General features: G+C 51.3%; 4 protein-coding genes and 1 pseudogene across 4 annotated transcripts; 2 read left to right on the top strand and 3 right to left on the bottom strand.

Annotated features, from left to right (window-relative positions):
- Nucleotides 1–314: 314 nt before the first annotated feature.
- SAPIO_CDS4985 lies at nt 315–956 on the top strand (annotated as a pseudogene; the record flags this gene model as incomplete).
- A 3,171-nt stretch (nt 957–4,127) lies between these two features.
- SAPIO_CDS4984 (Short chain dehydrogenase) lies at nt 4,128–5,079 on the bottom strand (the record flags this gene model as incomplete). Its single annotated transcript, XM_016787405.1, has 2 exons — nt 4,128–4,927; nt 4,986–5,079. The coding sequence occupies 2 exons, from the start codon at nt 5,077–5,079 to the stop codon at nt 4,128–4,130; spliced, it is 894 nt and encodes a 297-aa protein (XP_016642907.1).
- Nucleotides 5,080–6,018: 939 nt separating this feature from the next.
- SAPIO_CDS4983 (uncharacterized protein) lies at nt 6,019–7,449 on the top strand (the record flags this gene model as incomplete). Its single annotated transcript, XM_016787404.1, has 4 exons — nt 6,019–6,198; nt 6,313–6,815; nt 6,911–6,981; nt 7,058–7,449. 4 exons carry the CDS (start codon nt 6,019–6,021, stop codon nt 7,447–7,449), a joined length of 1,146 nt encoding a protein of 381 aa, XP_016642906.1.
- A 535-nt stretch (nt 7,450–7,984) lies between these two features.
- Nucleotides 7,985–9,340, bottom strand: SAPIO_CDS4982 (Uncharacterized protein; the record flags this gene model as incomplete). Its single annotated transcript, XM_016787403.1, has 2 exons — nt 7,985–8,177; nt 8,241–9,340. The coding sequence occupies 2 exons, from the start codon at nt 9,338–9,340 to the stop codon at nt 7,985–7,987; spliced, it is 1,293 nt and encodes a 430-aa protein (XP_016642905.1).
- A 1,134-nt stretch (nt 9,341–10,474) lies between these two features.
- SAPIO_CDS4981 (uncharacterized protein) lies at nt 10,475–12,353 on the bottom strand (the record flags this gene model as incomplete). Its single annotated transcript, XM_016787402.1, has 6 exons — nt 10,475–10,700; nt 10,762–10,974; nt 11,153–11,567; nt 11,627–11,737; nt 11,806–12,076; nt 12,156–12,353. The coding sequence occupies 6 exons, from the start codon at nt 12,351–12,353 to the stop codon at nt 10,475–10,477; spliced, it is 1,434 nt and encodes a 477-aa protein (XP_016642904.1).
- Between the last annotated feature and the right edge of the window lie 1,804 nt (nt 12,354–14,157).

Below are 14,157 nucleotides of genomic sequence, written 5' to 3'. Positions count from 1 at the left end.
CATTGCCCTCGGCTAACCCTCCGCCTCGCATCAGTTTAATATAATTAAAAATTTACCAGCCGGCATGACCTGGCGCAGGCGGCACGGGTTTCAGGCCCCAGGCCGCGTGTGTAACCTTTAGGTCCAAAGAGGAGGACGACTGTCTATATATGGGCTGGTCGCCGGCCTCTAGAAATGCTTTTCGAACTCTTCCATGCTGTGTTGATCTCCATCAAGCCTCCTCATCGATACACACTGATAGAGGCCGACTCTTTCCCGAGCGCCAGATCTCCACCACCCTCACCCGAGTTGATCCTTTTTCCCTTCCAGCAACAATGATCGGATCTGCCCTCTACGTCTTGGCGGCCATGTGCCTGCCCGTACTCGCTCACCCGCACAACGATGGACGACATCAGCCCCGACAGACCGACCCTTTTGAAGACCCGGCCGTCAGCACCTCGACCCCAGTTACCGATTCGCCAACGGAATCCGGTTTCTTCGACATCCCGGCGTCTACCACTTCGTCTACTCTCCCCACACTAGATGCCCTCTGCGAGTCTCGCGTCAGTGCCTTCGCCTCCGCAGTTCCCACACCCCGGGCCGAGGTTCTCGACTTCTCCGAATCATACTATCTCACCGCCACGCGCACCGCGACGGGCACGCAACCGGAATGTGCCTGGATCACGGCCACGCCGGACAAGGTCGACGACGCGTTGGTCGATTGGCTGGTTGACTTCGTCGAATGGTCGCTGAAACCCGAGACTCAAGACGCGGCGCAGGAAATAGTCAATTGCGTTCCCGATGGTTATGAGACCGATGACACCGCCTGCATGTCTGAGTTGAAATCTCTTCAAAGCGACTTGTCAAACCGGATTGCTGATCGTATTAGTCAACGCTCGGGTGCACCCGCCTCGGCGAATATGGCAACCTGGGGAATTACCATGGCCTCATTTGTTTCGGTCCTTTTGATGCTGTAGGATGGATGATGGTTGGTGTCGACGGGATGGAGATATTTCATGGATTCATTTGTTACCTATCTTGGTCGGACCTCTTGAACAGGATAATAAGTTGGAGGATACAATGATAGAATATTTACTTAATCAGACTTGTGACCAGCCGAACAAAGCCCTGGATGATGGACGGAGCATATAATTGTAAGGATCACCGGTCGTTGCGGGGCTTTCATATGAACTGCGGACTCTGCCATGTACTTAGTCTATCTTTCAAGACTCTTCAATTCAAGTACAACCATGCCCCTATACTTGAAGATCGTGAAATACTGCTTGACTCTCCCTTTCTTTATAACCTGCCCTCTACGACCTTAACCGACCTTAACCAATGCCGGCAGTTGAATCAAGACCAAGCTATTGTTAGGCACAGAAAATGATGAGGGAAATAGACGCTGCAACGACCTGTGCGAATGCAAACGCGGTCCCCCAGTTTCCCCCTCCCCCCTTCCATAGGATGGCGCAAAGCCAGATAATGGCAACTGCCAACCAGGCGCATGAGATTCTGAATGGCAATTCTATCATCATCCGATCCTTCTGCCACCCGAGGACGAAGTGTAGGCCGCGCATTGGAACAGTCCCTTGGAATCTGTGATATGGAAGAGGCAGCTCAATTCGGTTACGGCCCCTAACTGGGTCAGCGTACAATCGCTTCCATCGTACAGATATATAGGAGGAGAGAGGGCGTCGAAGTCATGAAAGGAGCAGGTGTTTTAAATACCTTACGTCGTAGATGCAACTCTCTTGCGCTAAACCTTCCAACGTAAGCTGCCCATTCGCTCCTGATGGATCTCGGGCACATTCCTTTAGGCGGGGGAGGAATTGAAGAAGTTTGCGGCGCAGCTCTGCTTTCTCTGCTTCATCCCTGATACATGGCTGGGACCAGTCGACCATACCATTGCGGCATTCGTTACTGTGGTAGTCGCCTAGACATTTGTCGTCAATATCAAATGGACACCTTGCTATGATCTCCTCGCACTCCTCTACGATCTTGTCGAGCTTCACGGATTCCATTTGGATGGGATAGCGCCCATCCGGTTCGACAAAACCGGCAAAATGAAACTGCATTTTTCAACAACAATGTTAGACCGACTCTCCACTATTACAAAGCGAGCGTTCAACCTTACGTTGACCTCCAGCACGTTAGTGACCCCGTAGTAGGGCAGCCATCTTTTCCACCATCCTAAATGATGATAGCATGTTGCCACTAATCTTCGGTAGATGTCGTTATCTGACTCGCAGGCATTGTGCCAAGGCCCATTCTCGTATATTGGTTGTGGATTGTCACCAAAGCCCCCAGAATATCCCACCACCGGACGCACCACTGGTGGTCGAAGACACAGCACGAGGGTAGCGAATTGTCCTTGTTTAGGGCTCTCTAAGCAGAGGAAGCAGCCTTGCCCTGCTCGATTTTGAATATCCAGCATTTTTGGGGGGTTCCGTAGAACAGCTTTAAAATCGACGCCAGCAACATCGAGGCCGGCCAGGCGTTCAACGTCATCCCTGTCGCTGATAGGAGACATTTCTAACGAAGGCTGTGGCATACCGGCGTGAAACTCGATGTTGTCGGTATAATTCTGTATGAAAATGCGGAATAAAACTCTACAATGTTCAACAAGCAGTGAATGGCGTTGTGGCTCCGAAGGCGGCAGGGCGAGTGATGGTGAGGCGAGATGGTGCGGGGTATTCTAATCAACAAGCAGCTGTCTTAGGAAAGCCCTGCCGACATAGTCGAGGCTTGAACTTGACTGGAAGGGCAGCGATGGCTGGGCAGACAGTTAGGCAGAAATCTGTTGGTACATATGCGACACAGCCTCACAGACAACACACCACCGCTATTGCCTACTGGCACTGCTAAGCCACAGTCTTTATAAGAAGGGGACCTGGGACCATACAAAGTCTAGTTCCATCGCGCACTTGTTCTTTGTGCCATTTTCGTTCCCACCTACCTTTCCTCTCATCGTTTGCCTTGGCCGTGGTCGAGACGTATATCTTGGGCGACCTTAAAGCGAAAAAGGTCCCATGTTGTCAACGGGGAGCGCTTTATGGTATTGTCGTATCTCTACGCTGCTCTCGTGTGTTTTGTGCTGGGGTTACGCTAGAATGAGACGATACCACAATTGCTAGGAGAAACTCAACCCACTTCCCCAGATGGGAGAGGTTTGCCGCCTCACAGACACAGTTCTCGAGTAAGTTGAGTTCCTCGGCATACCCTTTCGAGGCTCTGGCAGAGGTTTACAGGACATGGACAGGATCTGAGGGCTTGCTCTAATTAGATGCAGCAATTGATCTGCTGACAGGGAGGATCCTGGCTCATTGGACGAATGCTGAGGTTTTGAAGTCAGCGAGCGGGAAAGTCAAGATGCAGATAGGCAGTCAAGTAGGTGGTCTTTTCGAGAGGCCAAGAGTTGAGGCAGAAGAACTCTTTGTCTCTTCAGCCGACCGTAGTTCACACGCACCTGGGTTATTCAAGAGATTTCCGTCCTGAGGTAGGAACAGTCACCCTTCCTTGCGGAGCAGCAAGAGTCTCATGGAAGCACATGTGGGTGACCTCATTCATCATGAAGCTCATGTTTATTCGACCGGCGGCAGGTTTCTTTTCTCTGCCGGAATGACTAACACACATGTAGCTAAACTTTGGATGCTATGTAGGTTTCGCCTGCAGACTGGAACCAACCCACCTTGGTGCGATGTCCAAGTGGCGGCGACTACCTTGTGGATCGGGAAGGAGTTGAGAGGAGAGGAGAGGAGAGAAAGGGCAGGGCAGGGCACCAGACGAAGACAGGCGACTTGCACTAGAATACCATTATCATCTCTGACGTGAAACATACACGCCATTCATGCCATGCCATGGGTGTTTTCGGGGGGAGGGGGGGGGGCGGGCAAGTAAGCCTCTGCATAGGCCCTAGGTATAATTTCTATCCTGGGTCCCCGATTAGAGCATGAGAGCATGAGAGTACGTGACGGACCCCGTGAGCAATGTGGAAAAAATAAGATTAGGTTCATGAACCATACCCTTGAGTATCGCAGGCAACTGGTGCGTTGTGGCCTCGATTGAAAATTTATCTTTACAATTAATATTGCCATCGGGCCAGTACTTCGTACGTGATGCGTACATCACGAGATGGGTACGTGAGATCCTCAACTGGCCATCCACTGTCCGCCATTAGCACTGACCAGACACCCCGTCATCCACCCGCTCTCGGGCGAGCAGATCATCCCGACAATCCCGGCGATCTCTTCGGCATAGCCAGCGCGACCACCATACTGTTCAGCCATCTCCTTCTGCTCATCAGTATCCCACTCTCGAATGCCGCTCAACGGTGTCAGCGGGTACCACAACGAGATGGCTTTCTTGGCGTCCTCCGAGGCGCCGCGAAGCATGTCCGTCATCGTGGAACTGGGGTTGCAAGAGTTGACGGTGCAGTGCTCCTTGAGCTCGCGGGCCCAGGTGCGCGTCATGGCCTCGAGCGCGCCCTTGCTGCCTCCGTACAGTGTCAGGTACTCGAGACCGACCTTGGCACCGATACTTGACACGTTCACGATGCGGCCCGAGCGGTCGTTGGGCAGAAGCGGCTTCACGGCTTGAGTAAGCAGGATGGGGCCCAGCACGTTGATGGAGTAGACCTTGTGGAAGTCCTCTATGTTGACGGCCTCGAGGGGCATGGCGTGGAAGAGAGCCGCGCAGTTGATGAGGATGTCGACCTGTGGCTTCCCCGTCTCTGCGTTGGGCGGCATGTCGCTCTTCACGGCGGCCACAACCCTTGCACAACCCTCGGGCGTGCTGAAGTCGGCGCGTACGGGTACTGCCTTGATATTGTGCGACTTGGATAGTTCGGCGGCGAGGGCGGCGGCAGGCGCGTCGGATGCCTCGGTTAGGTAGATGAGGACAACATTGGCGCCTTTGGAGGCGAGGTTCCGAGCTATGGCGGCACCAATGCCTTGGTAGAACTTGTCAGAGTGTTGCTCTGGTGAGCATTAGAAGGAAAGAAAGCTCACTCCTAGCACCGCCCGTGATGACGGCCGTCTTTCCCTCATGCACCCTATATGGTGGGGCTTGAGTGAAGGGGACAGTGATTCCTACGGTGGCCATGGTATCTGGGAGAAAGGTAAGTGTAAGGTGATGTTTCTTTGCTGGATTCGATAGGTAATGTCGTGTTCGTTTTCAACGAAAGGTTTGACCCGTCCGGATGTAAAGGTTCGGTCAACTAAACTACTTTCCAGATGATGTGGTACTGAATGAACGGCAATTAAGGAAATAGGAGAAAATGAAAAACCCGACCTCTTACCGGCCCCTTATTTACTGGACCTTTCAGGGTGTTCTCGGCTCATATGAGGGTCAAACCCACGTCGGCCCGTTCTACGAAGTGACTGCCTTCTTCCGCAGCATCCTGGACCTGTGGCGCCACCAACGGGATGAAGTCTGTCCGGGGGTCTAAGTTGCACTTGCCATCTCCAGTGGTCAGAGCCGAAAGTCTGTGGGCAGTGGGTCAAGTGGGTTGTCAATGCCGCTCCTCATATATTGCCCAGGGGATATGAAAATAACTTCCTCAGTACACCTACTCCACTGTACGAGGTACTTGTAAAAGTGTCTCGTGTTGCTTCAGTGTGTATTTGTCTTCTTTTCTGGGTGGGATTTCTTGGCGATGTTTGCTGTGGTAAAGGATCATTAGGGGAATAGCATCCTTGTTCCCGGCCGTTGGTTGGTGAAACGCGATTTTGGTAACCCCAGCACCTACCCCCACGCCGTGCAAGGTAGTTCACCCTGATTGATGTCTTCCTTTTGCTAAAGGATCTATTTCATCCTTTCACTACGAAGTATAAGCGGAAAGATGTTAGAGGCATTGAAGCACATGACCAGGGACAAGCAGTCTGGACGTCTCTCTCTTATTTCCATTTTTTTCACTCTCTTCTCTCCTACCCCAAGGCTATCGGATGGAATATGTCCACGAAGATATATACCAGCTCTCCCGTCGTCAAAGACTCTATCACGGGTTCCTAGTCATTCGTTCCCTCCACCTACAGAAGCAACATGTCGACTGTAGACCCTAATCAGCGCGTAGTCGACCCGCTGGAGGGCACTGCACTAAGCCTGTTTGTGGTGTCCATCGTCGGCGGTGTAGTGTCACTAACAGTGGTGGGATTGAGGACAGTTATCCGACTTCATGAGGGGAACTTCCGCGTGGACGATGGCTTGATGCTCGGCGGTCTGGTAAGCCATATCTTGAATGATAGAGATTAGGGTTCTTCTCTGGGAGCCCGGGAGTTCCAATAAGCCTTTTCAAGCACTGACTCACTGGACTGACTGGTACCTATTGCTACATAGATCATCTACTTGCCCGATGTCGCTCTCGCCTGTGTGGGTGCTCTGAGTGGCCTGGGCACTCGCAACGCCAACCTCAACGAGACGATGATGGTCCAGGCGATAAAATACTTGATGCTGTGGATGCTACTCTATGTGACGGCGTTATGCTTGGTCAAAACGTCCATCTGCATGACCATGCTACGGATCGCAACCACCATGCCAAAGCTGCGCATCGCCGTGTATAGCCTGTTGGGATTGACAATCGCCACCTTTATCACAACTTTCATCGGCATCCTGCTGCTATGCCGCCCTGTCGCGGCCAACTGGGATCCAAGTATCATAGCGGAAGGTCGCGGCGAGTGCTCCCCAACCACCTCCATGCTAGGCTTGTCGTACACGTCGACTGCGAGCACCATCGCCACAGATCTCGCCTGTGCCATTCTTCCGGCTATACTTCTCTGGCATACGCAAATGAGGCTCTCGAAGAAGATCATGGTCGCTACGATCCTTTCTTTCGGCTCTTTGTAAGTCGCTTTTTTTCCCCGGCCTGTCGTCCCAGCTTTCCCGCTCCAGTTGAATGATGCACCTTGGCTAAGTCCCATCATCTTGATGACAAAAGTGCTTCAATCTCAACCATCATTCGCACTCCGTACATCGATAACTATAACCGTCCCTTGGATGACCTTCCTTGTATGTCCAGAGCCCTTCTCCCTCGCCCCAACTTCCATAGATCCCACCCACCCACTGATTTACCTCGGCTTCCTAGTTCACATCGGCAATATTCCCCTTTGGTCGAATGTCGAGACAGCCATCGGACTTATCGCCGGATCCGCCCCTGCCCTGCGCAGACTCTTCTTATATCACCAGTCACCACGAGCTACGACCCGCGGTACCGATGGCGGCTCCCATGGACTGCCCCAAGGGTCGGGGTCGGTTGGCCTCGTTACCATCGGTGGCTCAGTCGTGACATCTTCTAAAAATAAGGACCACAAGGGCTTGAAGTCCAACTTTGGCGAAGCCGAACAGGGCAACTGGACGCGCCTTGATGAGGATACTGGATCAGACAAAGAGAGCACTGTGCCTATCCGTGGGATTCGGAGGAACATGACCTTTGAAGTCGAGACGTCAACGTTACACGATCACGAGCACGAACCTTAAAATCACCATAACGTCCTATGTTGGAAGCTTGGCCACGTCGAGAAGGACAGCACAGCGCGACAAATGTAATCGGCTCAGGGCACCAAGTGCACTGGCCAGACCCATCATGGCCGGAGGTCTTACCCTTGAGCATATACCCGCCTCCTGGGATTTGAGAGTTAGGTACTTCTTACTTTGGCCTCTAGCAGTCATTGACTTGCCGCCTTCAAACAGTAGAATAAACGGAGAATCATCCGTCGATAGAATTAACATGTATACTATGCCTCAGGACTTCTCACATAATCTTGCTTACATGCTATATTGGAACCCCTTGAACGATACAGGGAAACCCGGCAGCCGAGCGTGGTTTGTATGACTGGAGATGGTCAAAAAAAAAAGGAAGTGTCTTACCTGCTCCCATTTTCACAAGCAATGACTCTGGCCAGTTAACGTCATCGTGAACCGCATCGTCGTTAAAGCAATTGTTATTTCAATAAACAAATTTAACCTCGGGCTAATCCTACAAGAGGTTAACCTAGATTTTCTCGGGAGATGCTTAAAGTTTGGCCTGCTCCTGAGCTGATAAGACCCTTAGGGGAGGACCTCCCCGGCTTCCGTCACCCTTCTTTAAACCCGGACTTGACTCGACTGGCGACCGAAACCTCCATTTACGGCGGATGTCATCCGATGCCTTATTCTCAAAACAGTCCAAGATATACTGACCGAGCACAGGTAAAAACTTGAATGCGCTGCGGAAACCGTCGTCGTTAGTATTAATGAAGACGAATGTGGTGGGACCTCAAATAACTTACTGACCAGCCCCCCCGGTGGCAAGGAAAAGACCATCGATTTCGGGATGGTGATCGATAACGAAATCACCCTCCGGAGTATCCGAGTACCAACACAAACGCCGCGTCATCCATGGATGGTTGGCAAACTGGGGTACCAGCTGCCGCAGCCCCTCTCGTAAGGCGGCATCCGCATCCTCAGGGAGATACGCATTTTCGGCGTTATTACTATCTCGCTTGGGGGACGACACAAGATCCGAAGTGTTTTCCGCCTTCATCCTCGTGGCGTAACCATAACCATGCCGTGCGACCTTGAGGATCTTGGTGCCTGGGGTAGGTGGGAAGCAGAAAATTCCCGTGCTAAGGTTGATGATAACCGGCATTTTCTCGAGTTGCTTCGCTTCGCCGTCGGTGAGCTGTATAAACCCAACAGGTTGACCAGAGGCGGAACTGGTATGGCTCAAGTTGACCAGAGTGTTAGACCAAGCGCCAGTCGAGAGGATGACTTGAGATGCGGGAATGGGACTTCCTTCGGCAACATTCACTCCCACCACCCGCTTGTCTTTATACCTCAAAGACGTAACTCTCCCGCGGGGCCCGGTGAGGAAAGACACGCCAGCTTCACTGCACTGAGCGCTCAACTGCCGAATGGCTCCCGCCGCATCAGCCCAGCCCCCGTGGGGATTTCCCAATGCCTCGAGGCCCTCGAAATTCACCTGAATCCCGGGGTACGCGCATGCCAATGCATCTCGATTGGGATACTCGGTGATCTCTTGACCCAGAGCCCGGCTAACCTCTCGGCTCTTCTGGACGTATTCGTTGCCCTTCGCCTTGTCGAAAAGCATGACAAAACCCGATTCGTGATAGTGATCTTTATAGCCTCTCAGCCAGCCTTTATGAGACTCACGAGCCATCTTCGCGTACAAGGGGTCGGCGTATTCGACGCGAATAATGCGGGAAATGTCCACGCTGCTTCCATCGGGCACTGGGGGAAGATAACGATCTAGAATCGTTACCTGACTGTAGCCCCTTGTTTTCAGCTCAAGAGCAGTCGAGAGTCCAAAGACTCCTGCCCCGATAATAACAATGGGCTCGTTCTTGCTTCTTGGGCCCTGACGCGACATGACGAGGGGCATTGGCGGATAAACACAGGCCAGATGTGGTGTGGGAGGAATGGAGGATGATATTTTGCTGTAAGAATACCGCAACGCGCAATGGCATTGGAGGCTTAGAATATGTTCTTAGTTGGTCAAAATTGATTCTGATCAATTTATAGAGCAGTCTTTATCAAAGGGCCAACTTGAGAGACGAGGAACGGAGGCCGGCTCTGGACATCATTCCCCAAAGAAGTGGGGCCGGAAGGCATTGGAGCGGCAACGAGTGCATTTTCCGATTTGATTGATGTCTACTTCCAGGTCCACCGCAACCATAATAACTAACCTATTTCGTCGGGCGAACTACAAGTGCCTCTGCTAGGTCCTCTGGCAGGGCTAATCGATCCGTGGTTTCGCTGGTTTCGCACCCTCTGGCGATGTCTCTGGGCCCTAGAACCTTGCAAGCCGTGCATTTTCTACCATCCGGGCCCACCTTTCATGTTGGAAACAAGGTTGTATTCCGGGCCCACCACAGCTGGTCGCATTGATAGGCCTGCCTTAGTATATGCAGGGAGCCGTATATGTAAGACGACCTCCAAGCTAATCGACTTTTTGGAAGGTGAGTTCCATACATTCTCTCACCGGGTCGACTTACACCGTCGTCGGTTCAGATCAAGATAAGCTTCACTCTCTTATCAGGCCCACTTCCGCTATCGCCATGGCCATGAGCCATTTGACTCAGTTTACACAGATGTGCCCAGTAAGATTGCCATTCTTCAAAACACACCACTAAATGACTACATTGTGTGAGTGGAGAAAATAGAGTCGCGTTTTTAGAGCCTAAGGTAAGTAATACACGGTCACCCCGCTCCGCCCAATGCCCACCAGACCTTTCCCCGAGCGTAGTTCCTCAAAACTTCTCTGACTGTCTCCTTCCCCAGTAGAGAAGGCCCTGAAGACTGTTGATATCACACATTAACACATCAGGGACTGGGATGCCAGTCTAGTTTAGGTCATTAAACGGAAAATGTACTTGCTCTGCATTCACCTTGGTAAACGACTCTTATAAGATATATCAACCACCAGAGCACACTTATCATCGCGCACGCAAGTTCCCATCCAATAGAACGGCAATCTTCAGCACTTGATCTATCGAGCAATTCCTTAATACCGCTCGTCCTCGGAGAAGTGCTTCGGCTCGAAAGGAAGGGAAACGGCGATAATAGCAATGAGGCCATAAACACCAACAAGGACCCAAATCGGCACAGGCGTGTTCAAGTTGCCATAGATTGCAATGATTGGGGCGGATAATGATGCAACCCTTCCACTCGCCATACTTAAACCACATCCAGTGCCACGCAAAGCTGTTGGCAAGATCTCTGGCGTGTATCTGTGAAGATCAGATAATTAACCCTATGGAAGGGGCAAAGACAATTGTATCCAAAACTTACGAGTAGAGAATGGCGTAAAATCCATTCTGCCAGAAGCTGATCATGCAGGAAAAGGCAATGTTGCTCCCTTCGGTCCGAACGCTGGTGAAACCTCCGCAAAAGGCGGCTGCGATTAACGCTGTCAGGGCCATTGCCCGTCTTCGACCAAGAAAGGGGACGTTGACAAGTACGGTGGCTAGAATTGGACCGAATATACCGACAGTCGAAGAAATGCTATAATCGCGATACGTTTGAAAGGTTCTTCCAGTTCCTAGGTCTGCTCCATTGTTCTGGAGATATATGGGAAGGTACATCGAGTAAATTGGGTATCTGATTGTCCCACGATATTAGCCTAGATCTCCAGCGTGCCCCGTTGTTACGGGTTGTTATGATGTATTTTGGTGAAGCTCACGCAATGCCGATGCAGACCCAGAGAGCCAACACTCCAGAGGTAGAAAAGGCCATCTTCCGGGTATTGAATAGGCCCTTGATGTTATTGAGGCCAGCGAGAATTGATCGTTTCCGGCTTCTCGTCGCCGCCTGTTGAGTGTCAAGGGAAAGAAATTCATTGGCCGTGATCATAAAATCGGATTTGTTTGTTCGGGCGATTTGGCCCAGAACCACAACAGCCTCGTCAAATTTGCCGGTAGCAACAAGCCACTTCGGAGATTCCTCCATCTTCATGAAAAAGATACGAGCGGAAGCCATTATCAAAGCCAACCCTCCCACGAGGATGTACTGATATCGCCAACCCATGTTGCCGGAGTTGGCACAGGTATCGGGATTGCTTCCTTGTGGGCATGAATACCTCGCAATGAGGGGCCATGCTGTTTATGACATTTGGTAAATATTCTGGCAAAGTTCAATTTTCATTTCTCGAACCTACCTAGCAGTCCACCAATAGCATTTCCGAGCCCCCACCAAAGAGGAAGCGCGGTGAGGAGGTAATCTTTCGACTTGGGCAGCGACTCAATGAATACGGTGAGATCAATAGCAACTATATCCGGTGAGCACGAGTCGTCTGTGCAAAGCACGCACTCCTCTAGGTCAATGGACCTAACTTACAGTTTCCTCCCGCTGCCAGACCTTGGAATCCAACGAACACGCACAGTGCAGCAAAATTGGGAGACGAAGCTGATACCAAAGCGAAAATGGTGACGATTAGCAAAGATGTCTGCCAGACTCGCTTTCGGCCGAGGAAATCCACGGTCAGGCCGCAGCCAAGGGCGCCAACGAGACTGCCGGCATAGAGCGCCAAGATGATCAGTTCGGGATACTTGATCTCCCACTGCTTTGTGACTTGAGGTAGTGCCAAGCTCACAGCCACGGGTAACATCTAAATTATACAGTGAGACTTTGTGGACGCTTTATAGACTAGTACACTGAGGTCGGGAGTAGGCAGCTTCGTAACTTACCTGATCTAGCAGAAACCCAAAACCACATGTGCAGAAGAGCTGCCATTGATAGCGGCCGAACCCGATCTGACCAAGCGCATGGTTGATAACGGCAAGATTATGCGCCTGTCTGTCGATTTCGTCGTTGAAGACAGATCCCTCGACGCAGGAAGTAGTTCGGGTGGGTTTGACTTTCTCGTCAATGTCAATAGAAGCCATCGTATCTCGGAACTTGTAAGCAATATGATACTGATAAAAAAAAAAAAAAAAAAAAAAAAAGTGCGCTGTGGATAGAAGAACAAGATATTTTCTGCGAGATACGCCGGAGCTTTCTCCTTCTGAATAGCAGGCCCTGGGAGAGCTTTTATATCATTGATCTCTGCGAAGTAGCTCCCGATAAGCTAATCCAGAAATCTGGGGTAAGTACCCCAGATAAAGTCCTCTGGATCCACAAATCACTAGCGTGGGCTTAACCCGCATGGGCAAGGCAAGGGTCTCATCCCCGATGGGACCAGATGCCGCCTAGATCCGCTCACGTGAGCGGATAGGGAGATTAAACATCGATCACCTCTCCGCCTTGCCCGGAGTCCGGTCTGTTCCTCAAATCAACTCTGCCTCTCAAGTCTCAACTATACTCCGTGTTCTTACCTTACATCCGTCTCACGACGCCCGGAACCTCATGCATAGCAATAAACGGGTAAGGCATGCCTGTGAGCCGTGTCGGTAAGATGAGTCCGAGCCCTCTTTTATCTGCAAGTTTAATTGGCTAAGGTGTAACTGCCCGCGACTCGCCGCCATAGGCGGAAGAAGACAAAATGCCCCGGCGAGAAGCCTGCATGCTCGTTCTGTCAGCGGTTGAAGCAGACCTGCTTCTATCTCAATCGCGAACAGCCGAAAGCTGCTGCCGGACCAAGAGTTGCCAAGTCCAAGTTGTATGTACTTCTTCTCTCTTTGGACTCTTATCCGATTGCTCATGCCATAGTTTATCAACATTTATCAACAGGATACAATTACGTAGACGCCAGAGTGTGCACATCCAAGCTCAGCAACCGAATGATCTCTCACAAGATGGCAATGCCACACCCAAAACCCCTTCACAAATTGAAGAGTGTCTGTCGACAGCTGCCACTGCATGGTATGCTGCACAGTATTACAGTCACTTTAAAGTCAACCTCTGACATGGCTAATCGTGGTAATAGGTCTTTCGACAATCCTGAGCCACCAGAAGAGGTGGCGGACCATCTTTGCGAGATCTACAAATCCAGAATCTACTTCCAGCCGCTACCGCTCTTCCGACTGGATAGCTTGCGAGCTCGCCTCACTGCGTTTCCCCGGTTTTTACGTTTTAGCTTTCTTGCACTTGCAGTGCGCTACTCAGATCATCCTCACTACGCTGGGGTGCGCGCTGATGCTATTGAATTTTATGCAAAGTCGGCTCAGCGCACTGTTGACGATATCGTAGCTGAGGGAGCCGCGAACATTAATGTTTTACGGGCTCTCTGCTTGTTATCTCTGCACAACATTTTAGGTGAGCTTAAAAGTAGTAGTTCTCTAGCTCTGGTGTTGCCTGGATGTTGCTAATCTTTAGCGTTCTTACGAAGCAAAACAGCCGCAGGCCTGGATGAACATTGGCACAGCCGCTCGCTTTGAAGTTCTGCATCGACTTGCTCTCCAAGATCAACCAGAATCGCGCCAGGAGGCCGATATTCACTCGAGATGCTCCTGGAGCATCTTCTTGCTTGAGACGATCTTTACACCTCAATTCACAGTTCTCCGACAAGATCCAAGTCCTCCTCCATTCCCGGAAAGTGTACCTATTCCTCTGCCTCTCCCTAGCCATATGAGACAGGGGCACAGACAAGGCAGAGCGGATGTCGAAGGAGCTGAGGTACGCGACTTAGGAATAAACACTTATTCCCTTCGTTCAATATCCGCCTGGGGAGAGATTATGGCTTATCTGCATGCCGTGCGCTGCGGGGAAATTGAGAATGCGTGGTCATCTACGTCCACCTTCAACCAATTG

Source organism: Scedosporium apiospermum, assembly GCF_000732125.1.
Source record: "Scedosporium apiospermum strain IHEM 14462 chromosome Unknown SEQ_SAPIO_0096, whole genome shotgun sequence".
Lineage (NCBI taxonomy): Eukaryota > Fungi > Ascomycota > Sordariomycetes > Microascales > Microascaceae > Scedosporium > Scedosporium apiospermum.
The sequence above is the reverse complement of the archived record's forward strand: the minus strand, read 5'-3'. Positions and strand labels throughout refer to the sequence as shown.